The sequence below is a fragment of the Meles meles genome, chromosome 20 (assembly GCF_922984935.1).
Source record: "Meles meles chromosome 20, mMelMel3.1 paternal haplotype, whole genome shotgun sequence".
In the NCBI taxonomy this organism is placed as follows: domain Eukaryota; kingdom Metazoa; phylum Chordata; class Mammalia; order Carnivora; family Mustelidae; genus Meles; species Meles meles.
The window spans coordinates 44424814-44436976 of record NC_060085.1 but is presented as its reverse complement, the minus strand read 5'-3'; the positions used below and the strand labels follow the sequence as shown (position 1 = coordinate 44436976).

General features: G+C 36.3%; 1 protein-coding gene across 1 annotated transcript in view; it reads right to left on the bottom strand.

The window, feature by feature from the left end:
- The window catches only part of CNTN6 (contactin 6), a 287198-nt gene that overhangs the window by 113449 nt on the left and 161586 nt on the right, over positions 1-12163 (bottom strand). Inside the window, 2 exon segments of the mRNA XM_045991202.1 lie at positions 6621-6723; positions 8953-9156. Coding sequence (XP_045847158.1) covers positions 6621-6723; positions 8953-9156 — 307 coding nt within the window.

Sequence of the window (12163 nt, the reverse complement as noted above, 5' to 3'; positions counted from 1 at the left end):
TTGGACAGTCACATGCAGAAGAATGACACTGGGCCATTTCCTTACTCCACACACAGAAATTGACACAAAATGGATGAAAGACCTCAGTGTGAGACAGGAATCCATCAGAATCCTTGAGGAGAACACAGGAAGCAACCTCTTCAACCTCAGCTGCAGCAACTTCTTCCCAAAGTAAGCTCCCTTGCTTTTTTGTTGTTGTTGTTGTTGTTTCTTTGCAAGGGAAAAAATGAACTATTGGGACTTCATCAAGATCAAAATCTTTTGCATAGTAAAGGAAACAGTCAACAAAACCTTAGACGACCAATAGAATGGGAGAAGTTATTTGCAAATGACACATCAGATAAAGTATCCAAAATCTATAAAGAACTTACCAAACTCAAGACCCAAAGAACAAATAATCCAATCAAGAAATGGGCAGAAGACATGAACAGACATTTTTGCAAAGAAGACATCCAGATGGCCAACAGACACGTGAAAAAGTGTTCAATATCACTCAGCATCAGGGAAATACAAATCAAAACCACAATGAGATACCACCTCAAAACAGTCAGAATGGCTAAAGTTAACCAGTCAGGAAACAGATGTTTGCAAGGATGCAGAGAAAGGGAAACCCTCCTACACTGTTGGTGGGAATGCAAGCTGGTGCAGCCACACTGGAAACAGCATGGAGGTTCCTCACAAAGTTGAAAACAGAGCTATGCTAAGACCCAGCATTCACACCACTGGGTATTTACCCTAAAGATACAAATGTAGTGATCCGAAGGGGCACAAGCCCCTGAGTGTTTATAACAGCAATGTCCACAATAGCCAAACTATGTAAAGAACCTAGATGTCCATCAACAGATGAATGGATAAAGAAGAGGTAGTATATATATACAATGGAACACTATGGAGCCACCATAAGAAATGAAATCTTGCCATTTGCAACAATGTGGATGAAACTAGAGGGTATTATGCTGAGTGAAATAAGTCAATATATAATTATATATATATATATAATTATCATATAATCTTTCTGATATGAGGAATTTGAGAGGCGGGCAGGCGGTTTGGGGGTAGGGAAAGAAAAAAAAGAAACAAGATGGGATCGGGAGGGAGACAAACTGTAAGAGACTCTTAATTTCACAAACTGAGGGTTGCTGGGGGTAGGGAGAGGGTGGTTGGGTTATGGACATTGGGGAGGGTATGTGATATGGTGAGTGCTGTGAAGTGTGTAAGCCTGATGATTCACAAACCTGTACCCCTGGGGCAAATAATACACTATATGTTAATAAAAATAATTTTTTAAAAAAGGAGATATTTGCAAAAAGGAGGCGGAAGAGGAGGAGGTGGAAGAAGAGGAGGAGGAGGAAAGAAAAGAAAAGAGAAGAGAAAACCAGTTCATATTTTAGGAACTGTCTTAGGTCCTGAAAATGAAAAACTCAAGAATAGCATATAGCATTGATCTTTTTCTTTCTCCCTTACATTCATCTATTCACCTACTATTTCCTTTCCCCCCCTTCCTCCTTCCCTTTCTCTATTTATCTCTTATCAAAACATATAAAACCCTTGCTTAATGAAGATAGTTTATAACATAAAAAGTATTCATTAGTTATTTAACAAGGGGATTTAAAAACATTGCTAATAAGAAAGAGAACTTTGGTCTATGGCCATACCACCCTGAATGCGCCCGATCTCCTCTGATCTCAGAAAGAGAACTTTGACTTCATTCCTCCTCAAATTACTTTTGCTCAGCCTTGTGTTTATCAAGCATATTATAAAGAAGTGTGGCACCTTAGAAAGTGAACTAGGAGATTTAAATTGATTTGTACAAAGTAATTCCTACATTTGGGGGGGAAAAATCAACAAGCCCAAATACAGCATGGCATATTCACAAAGAGATGTTGGAGAACATGATCCATAATTATCTTTCAGAAGAGTTTATAAAAACACTGTAGAGGAGAAGGGAGTTGGGGAACACTGGAGGGGGAGACAAACCATGAGAGACTGTGGACTCTGAAAAATAATCTGAGGGTTTTAGAGGGGTGAGGGGTGGGAGGTTGGGTGACCCTGGTGGTGGGTATTATGGAGGGCACATACTGCATGGAGCACTGGATGTGGTGCATAAACAATGAATTCTGGAACACTGAAAAGAAATTTAAAAAATAAAAATTTTTAAAAAGAAAAAAAACCACGTTAATAGAGTTTATAAAGACACTGCAAATTACAGGTTTATAATTTATAAAGCAAGTGGTTTGATTTTTAACATTTTCAGATTATTTTATGCCAAGCATATAATGTATTGTGGAAAGAATGTGTTGTTCTCTATGTTTACTAATTGTGCAAATTTTAAAAAGTTGGTATAGTACTTGGTAAATATATTTTATAATGAACTAAAAAAGCATTTTCAGTATGTTTGTAGTGTTTCAATTGCCATGCAATTTGTTCTCTGAAAACCAGTGGCAAGCATATATAAAAACTGTTAGTAGCTCACTAACGTATAATGTTTTCCAAATGTATACAAAACATTTTCACATACATTTTGTCCATCTGAAGAAATGAGAAATGTAGCTCCACTGGAATTACACAAAATATGTGTTTCTTATCCAGCATATTTTAACACTATCACTTTGACCCAGTGGATGCTTTGGACTTTCCATTTTTAACCCTAAGGAATTTCAATCCCATGTTAGTGACTTAATTTAATAAAAATAATCTCAACATTGATTGATTTTATCACGTAAAATCTTATGGAGTATATTTCATTAAATCAGTTATTTCCTTGGCAATTTTTAATGAAGTAATTTTCATCATTTTCCATTTTTCTTCATTTATTTCATGTACAGCAATGGACATCCGATGAGATTTAACACAGAGAGTTTTTTTTAAACTATTATTTTTTCAACTTTAATTTTCCTTAGTCAAATATCACTAGTAAAATTGTATCAGAAGCTTAGGTATTCCCACATGGTTTTAAGATAATAAATTTTACCATATGCAGTTTGACCACTTGCCATGCTTTAATGTCCTGATTGTTTTCACACCATGAGGTTATTAAAGAGAGGATTTCATTTATTTCTAAATCATTCCATTTGAGAATTTTCAACAATTTACCTCATATATTCTAAGCTTTTGATTCCCCTGTTTGGATTATTAATCTACTCCTTCCATCTATGCCCAGTGAATTCTTATAGCATGTATCCATAAAAGGATCAAGAGTGAAGTTGTATGGTGAAGTAGGAACGTCACCATTTCCTGACTCTACCTTTTTCCTTTCCGCCACTCCTCCATCTCATAGCAAGCTGAGCCAAAAATGGAGTGTGGATTTTAAGCAACATTTTGTGTGGCATATCCCTCTCAAAAATGCAGGTCAAATGGGGCACCTGGGTGGCTCAGTAGGTTAAGCCTCTGCCTTAGGCTCAGGTCATGATCTCAGGGTCCTGGGATCATAAGCCCCACATCGGGCTCTCTGCTCAGTGGGGAGCCTGCTTCCCTCTCTCTCTGTGCCTGCGTCTCTGCCTACTTGTGATCTCTGTCTGTCAAATAAATAAATAAAATCCTTAAAAAAGTGCAGGCCAAGTTATATCTTATCACCCATCTGTTGTGATGCATGGCATGTGTGTGGGTACAGGTATGGGTGTGTGTGGTGAGAGGGGAAGAGACAGAGAGTGAGCGAGCAAAGGACAAAATGAGAGAAGGAAATTTGGCAAAGATTTATACTTTGTTGGTTCAGATGAAGGACATATATAATTGACATAATTGTCCAGATATTACTCTTTCAACATTTCTGTAGGTTTGAATTTTTAAGGAAAAAAAAGGTAAACATAAATAAAATTAGGAAATCTGATATGTGAGCAATTCAAAACCTATACTTATCAACTAAGTTTTCTCCTTGTCTGCTCCTCCATTCTACTCCAGAACTGACCCTCTTTGTTGCTTCTTATACTGCCATCAGTATGAGACAGAGAGAAAAGGAATGAACTGCAGAGCTGAGAACTGTAGACCCTCTGAGGTACCTCTTTCTAGTCCCATCATCCCCACTAACTCAAACACTGGTAAGACAGAAAGATAACAGAATTTGTATTTTGGGTTCAAATAATTCAGGGTTCATTGCCTAAATGCAAAGTTTAGTGCTAAATGTTTTTTACGTGTATTATCCACCCCATACTTCAAAATAAACATAAAAAAAAACAAAATAAACATAAAAGGCAGATATCATTATAACACCTTTTGGATGAGTATGTGGAAATTCATAGAGGTTAAGAAGTATGTTTGCTACAGACAACTCTTGAGAATATTGTGAATTGAATCTGTCTTCACTGGTTTCACAAGCAGTTAGCTTAATCATTTATTTAAAAGTTTCTAAGTTCAGAAAAAATCAGATGGGACTAGGTTCGACTTGCCCTTGCATTCTCAACAGGAGCTTGAAATTGAACAGGTTACTTATTCAGTCTGAGCCTCAGTATTCTCATATATAATGTAAATATGATATAACCTGAATAATTATGAGGATTATATGTAGATAGAAAATATACATAAAATCTAACTTCTTACTTATAAATGTTTAACAAATGGAATTTATTTACATAAGGCTTTTGAGAACCAGGCTCAATAGTTTTCAAAGTTATTTATCATGTAAGAGAATATTTCAAATTACAGGAATCCATATTTCCTGATGCCAAATATGATAGAATCAGCTATAAATATTCTTTTCAGATGCTTTCTTTCATTGGTCTTTTTAAGTAAATGGTCTAGTTCTCAGAGTATTTTGCTGACATTTTATGTTTTTTTATAAACTTTAATTTCAGAGAAAGCTTGAAAATGGTGAAAGTTCATCATATCTTAAAAGGCTGTGACAGAAAGTCCCCATTTGTCACTTTCTTAAGCATGATTTAATCAGTTAGTAATTATTTATTGGACAAACACTATGGGACCAATATTGTATGAAAATAAAATACGGTCTCTTAAAAACCTGAAAAATGGTGGTGGGTAATAGGGAGGGCACGTACTGCATGGAGCACTGGGTGTGATGCCAAAACAATGAACACTTATGCTGTAAATAAACAAATAAAAAAAAACCTGAAAAATGAATAACTTGAGAAATGTAATTTAAAGAACTACAAAACTTCACGTATAGAAAGGAACTTAAAGAGATTTCATAACCAGCATTATTTGGATGCTCAGTCCGTCTGAAAAAGGGACAAGTGGGACTAGGGAGAAATAGGTAGGGGGCTATGTGATCAGGTTCATAGAAATCCCCAATATGCGTAGGTGTGAGGAACCAGAGATAAGGGAACACACCATACCACCCTGCCCTAAGGGCGGGGCGGGGGATGGGGGGGACTTTTTTAATGCATTCACCTGTGTCCAACAAAGAATAAACAGACCCTAAAAAAAAGTAAGCCATTAAAGATGTTATCGCTAGTCCTGCTTACACAAAAATGCTGTCAGTATTAAAAAGATTTATGTTCCCTGGTTAGCTTTCAATAAAAGGGCAACCTTCAAAGCCCTCAGCACAAAGCTATTGTGACCCTCCTCACTCCTGGGAGCTTTTTTCCCCCTCTGTATCTTTGCTTAATAAAACTCTGTTGCTCCACTCACTCTCCTTTGTCAGTGAGACTCATTCTTTGACTCTGTGAGACAAGAACCTAGCTCTCCCACTTCATATTTACTTAATAACAAAATGGGAACTTTTCAAAATGTTTTTCACGTCTTGGAACGCAAATTACTTTTCCTAAATGTGATGACCACTTGGGAAGAGACTCTGTATTTATAAGTAAACCCTCAAATTTGATAGGGTCGAATCGCTTACTATTCAAAATATGTTTTATAGGAATGAAGAATCATCATTACCTGGAGGCATGTTAGAAATGGAGAAATCGAGCCTCACCTCAGACCTACAGAATCCCAATTTAACAATGTCCCCAGGTAATTCATATGCACACAGTTTAAAAACACAGATCTAGTCTATCTATGTCTTCGTTACTTGAGTACTAGTATTTAGAGGCATAAAAATGAAGTCTGAATATAGCCAAAAGGCTAAGAGATGTCTGGATATTCTATGCAAAATTGCAAGTATTTGGCTGGCTTCAAAGCATTCCAAACCTGTTCGCTGATAAACACTTATCTGAGTAAAACAAAGTGCCTCCACTTCCAGGGCAGGTTTTGCTCAATTCTAATGATTCACTATGAACAATGGCCTTTAATTAGTTTTATTTTGGAAATCTGCAGTGCAGGTTTTTTCATTTGTGAGAACTGCTGATTAATTAAGCAAGCGGACACTCCAGGCAATATATTTCTGGACGTAGGATGAGATGGAGTGAAGGATATGTTGGCGATTTCGTGACTTGTTCACCATCTTATACAAGTATATATATTCCTCTGCAAGATGCTGCCCAAATGGGACTCGTTATGCTCAAACTAAAGAAAACATCAGCACATTTAGGGGAGAACTGCAGGTCCAATAATTTTCAGAGTATTAGGCATGTTTATTTAAATTCCAATCAGAAAATTCCACTTTTGCCCAGCATTTGAAATCTATTTGGTAATTCACCTTAGAGCAATGTTTGAATAACAAAAAGGTTTAAAAAAAATTAAGCAATCAGAAACAAAACAAAACCAAACAAAACAAAAAACCTTACTTTCCAAGGGCAAAGCATTCCAGTTTTACAGATGAATCCTTTGCAGCTTGTATAGTTTCAGGAAAACGCACTTCAATCTTTGGTTCATATTCCCCCATCACACCTGTTAAATATCAAAAGAGCTAGCAGCATTTCTGGAGAATAGAAGTTTTCTGTGAAGTAAATGCTTCATTAGCCAAAAACTGATTATTTTGTACTTCAATTAACAACATTTTCATAGACTTAAATGAGTGATAGAGGGCAAAGAAACTACATGATGCGACTTAAGGAATTAGTTGATTTTCTTCTTGCTTAAAAAAGCAATATCTAAGATATATCAGAGTGTCAGAATAGAGGCATCCCAAATTTCCCTATATTCCACATTAGAATCTTACAAAGAATTTGTCTTCCAATTAAGAAATGAATGCACCTAGATTCTAAAATGTTTCTGAATTATCAAGAACATTTCTTCTCTAGAGATATCCAGATCTATTACCCCTTCATGGAACTCACTGGGGCAGATCTGTTCAGGAATAAGGAAATTTTCATTAACACTGTAGGAGGTCTCTTAATAGAAAATAACAGTATTTCTGCAACAAAATCTATAAATTAATAACAATAATGGAGATAAAGACATAAATGTTCTCATGTCAGTTCACTAAGGATTTACTGCTAAATGAGTTTGCTGTTCACGTATAAAGAAGCACTTGTTTTTACAGTTTTAAATTTTTTAATAAGGAATTGTGGATAAGGGCTAAGAATAAGACAATATTCTAATGTATATAAATATGTTACCTACCAGAGGTGTAATAGAAATATATCCCTAGGCTATCCTCATTAACTTAATTAATGAAATAAGTGGCAAATCAAGATTCCCCAAAAAACTGTGATTTTTTTTTTTAACTTATAAACCAAATACCAGAGTAATCCATTCCAAAGGTAAATGATTGACTGGTGGCCAGCACGACTGCACAGAAGATGAAATTTACAAAATATGTATCAAATAAAAATACTTGATTTTTAAGACCTGATCATTCCAAACATTCAAAGAAGTTATGGTTGAGGTGGTAGAGAGTACTAGTTCAGCGGACTAGTTAAATTTTCTATGTCCTATTTTCTTGACATCTGATTTTTCCTGAGTGTCTACTTTTAGAAGAGGTTTGATATTTCTTATATTAATACTATCAACATTAATATAATATAATTCTTCTGATCTGTTTTTACTGTGTATGCACTAAAGATAATGGAGGGGATAGAAGAATGAAGGACTTAAGAAGGGGGGAAGGAGAAACTAAAAGTAGACCAGGAAAAGGAAAAATATGGTAGAATTTCTATAATTATTGTTGGCTTATGAGCTCTTTCTTTCATGAACAGAGTACTCACTGGAGGAGAGAAATTGGACTTATGAATAAATCTAGTGGTTGCTGAATTCTGAATTAAGACTATCCAAGGATATTTGGGTGGTTAGTGATTATAAAAGCTCTGTCGTAAGAACTCCCTGTATGGAGCTAGCTCCATAATTCTGTTAGCCATCATTAGCATTATGTTCTTGCTCTTAAAATCCTCAAAGAGAAGAAAACTCTATGAGGTACTACATTTCTAGTCCAGATCTGATCATAAAATGTATCAACAGGTTTTCTATCTTTACATTTACCACTGTGAATATTTAATTAAAGAATCAACTAGAGGATTATTCTACTTCGAAGACTTCCTTAGGTTTTCTAGTTTTCTAAATCTCGTGCCAGCTATGTCTTGACTAAACTACAAAACTCATCAGAGACCAATCTGAATTATGTTCCTTGGAGGAATATAATTAGCATGAATAGTGTTTCATTCCTCTTTGGAATGCTTATAATTAATGTTTGCTTGCTTTGCTTTCCTTGGATGTGAATTTTTTTTCCCATTTTGCCAGCCAGGTAAGTAAAGGGTAAACAAAAAAGACAACTCTGGAAAAGAAAAAGGCATTAAAGAAAGGCTGCATCATATGCTCATTGAAAACAATATTATTCCATTAATAAATCTGGCAGCACCCACACGTGCACACACACACGCCTATTCCCTCAAACAAACTTTTTTATATAAAATGTTCCTTAAGCAAGGAAAGGATCTGTTCCAATGCCAGTGAAGAAATGGCATGATATACCCAGAATCATATAAACTATACCATGTGAGTGAATTATAGAATTTTCTATTATATTTTTTTTTACAATATCTGATTTCCATCATATTTGTAAATTGAACCTCAACTCAATGATGATGTGGCTCCTCTGAACCGGAGGGAAGCTGAAAGCTCAACAGATGTGCCCAGGCTTCAGAAGCGAAAGCATATTCCCAAGATAGCTCATCATCTTACCATCAGTGCGCTGCACTAATGGAGTGGGCGGTCCTTGAACACTTCTCTGTGCTTCTTTGTTGGTTATGAAGCAAGTGTAGTTGCCCACATCTGACGGTTCCACTTTGGCAATGTATAAGTTTCCTGTCTCTTGGGATACAAACCGCCTGTTGTCCTCTTGAACATATAAGGGGTTATCATTGAAGGTCCATGCATAAGATAAGTCTGGGAAACAGAAAAATTAAGCATTATCCTTACTGTATTCATTCTTATCTGGAAGTTCTGTGCCCTCTTCTCCATAATTAGAATCAAATTGTGCCCCAGTTGATGCCTGCTGTCCTAGTATAATTGTAATATTCCCTTATATTCAAATTTGGATGATACATGACATAGTCATCCTGCCCATCACTGGCTTTGTGCATTTAGGAGTGCAATGATGGCATGCCAAGAGAATAAGTAGATGAATGTATTAAGAACAGCTGTAACATATATAAAATATCATAGGGTTAAAATACACATGTATTTCTCCAGTAATGCTCACATTGAAAGAGTGTCTCTCAATATGCAGTCCAAAGGATGTCTACACTAAACTGTTTTGGGATGCCTGGGTGGCTCAGTGGGTTAAGCCGCTGCCTTCAGCTCGGATCATGATCCCAGGGTCCTGGGATCGAGTCCCACATGGCCTCCTTGCTAGGCAGGGAGCCTGCTTCTCTCTCCACCTCTGCCTGCCTCTCTGCCTGCCTGTGTGCTCTCTCTCTCTCTCCTTCTCTCTGACAAATAAATAAAATAAAATATTTTAAACTGTTTTGTGTCTGATTTCTTTTAACATGGGTTTTTTTAATGTTCACCTATGTTGTGTGACTATCAGGTACTTCTTTGCTTTTTATTGCTGGTAATATTCCATTTTATAAATATACCACAATTTGTTCAGCCACTTTCTTGTTGATGAGCATTTTGATTGTTTCCAGCTTGGGACCATTATGTATTAGTTGAAATTACTATCGGTTGACATTTTCATTTCTCTTGGATAAGGCCTAGGAGTGAGAAATAAGGAAGACAGATGTATGTTTAATTTTATAAGAAACCCCAAAAGAATTTTTCATAGTTGTTGTACCTGTTGACCTCTCCACCAGAAATATACGAGAGTTATAGTTATTCCATATTTTGCACAAATAACATGTCAATTTAAAAAAAATTTAGCCAGAAATCTTCGACCAGAGACAAACATTCTTGTGGATTGAAGTTTTTAAGTGTGGTATTATCTGAAGACTAATAAATTGTATGTATCATGGAAACAAGGTAGAACTGAACTTACTTCTAGGGAAATGGAAGACTATAACTGGCTCTCCTGGGACTCCAAAGTAAATGAAATGCACAGATGCTGGGGGTGAAGAAGGGAAATACACAGGTGGAAAACACCCTCACATGCAGATGAACTCAGAAATCACATAGTGGGAAATCACAGCTCATAGAACAGCAAAGCAACTAGGGGCCCCTAGTTCAGGCAGAGGCTGTGGGTCATATTTGTCATCTGCACTTTTTTTTTTTTTTAAACATTTATTTGACAGAGACAGATCACAAGTAGAGAGGCAGGCAGAGAGAGAGAGAGAGGGAAGCAGGCTCCCCGCTGAGCAGAGAGCCCCATGTGGGACTTGATCCCAGGACCCCGAGATCATGACCTGAGCCGAAGGCAGCGGCTTAACCCACTGAGCCACCCAGGCGCCCTGTCATCTGCACTTTTATTAAAAACGGGTGTAGAAGAAAGATATGGTAGAGCCCAAAATGACTAATTATTTATGGTATGTCCTAGCAATCTACCCCAGGTGGAAGCAGACTATCAGAAACATTTTTCACTAACTCTACAGTATTTAAATTCTCTAAAGGATGAGGAGGCAATACAGATCAATAGCTATTCTGACCTTAAATTTGATCTATATAGAAAAACTTATGAAGAAGTGGAAGTGGGGGGATGTTGCTGTCGTTATCATCTCTTTCACCAAGGGAAAAATAAAGCACTGACAGTACACTTAGGGAACAGATTTTAGAAAGTGCAAAAGGACAGAAGGAAGGAAAGAGGGAGAAAGAAAAAGAGTGAGTATCAAACAGACCATTAATAGTGGTGAGGAGCTAAAGTATTACATTCTAACAACAATTCATAAGTTATTTTAGTAAAAATGAATTCACCTATATTGACAGAACTCTGATATAATTCTCAGGAAAGAAGAAAATAGGAGAGGATGACATGTCAGAGAACAATCAACAAAAATGCCACTTAGAATGTAGAATGTGAAAATGTACAAAGTGGCATTAAACCTATAAAAGTAGTGTTCAGGTAGAAAAAAAAACCAAGATGTATGGTTATGTGAAAAGCATGTTGCAAATCAAGGTGGTTAATGCTCTGTGTGTGTGTGTGTGTGTGTGTGTGTGTGTGTGTATGCATCTGTGTGTCTTTATACAAATTATTAAATTTAACAACCTAGGAACATATATAGAGTTTTTCTTAGGGTGAGGGGAAAAAATTATACTCTCTACATAGTGTTTCTGTCACATTGTAATTTTTAACTACTATGTATTATTTGTGTAAATGGGAAAAAAAACAGGATGGGAATAGTGTCAGGAAAACCAAACACTAGAATGATTTACAACTTGTGAAACAATATAATGAATAATATTTTTCATTCTTACTCTGAACTGTTCAGACTGGAGAATTATGTTTTATTCAGAGCACATTATAATCACTAAGGAAGCTTGTTGAAATACAGATAGCTAATCCTATTCCTAGCAATTTGGTTTCCTTATATCTGAGTGAAGTGTCATGGAATCTGTATTTTCAACACCCTATGAATGGCTCATGTAGTTGAACTGGAATATTATGTTCAGAGCACCCTTACCAAAAGGGGAATTCAAATTCTCAAGTATATCAAGAGACAGATAACCAACACAGCAAAGACCAGAAGTTACATCACAGAAGAAAATTATAAACACTTACATTTTTACCCTGGGGACAGGGAGAAGAATAATTGAGCAGTCTTCATAGATTTGAATTGCTGTCATGTGCAGAAAGGGTTAAAAAGAGCCCTTCCTATTGATGCCCAGGAGGCAAAAATAGGAGTTTGGCTGTTGGAGGTTACAGAAAGCCCTGTGGGCCTTAGTATCAAGAAGACCAATCTAAACTTCAGAGCTGTAACAGAGGTGATTTGTGAGGTAATGAGCTCTCTATCATTAGAGATGG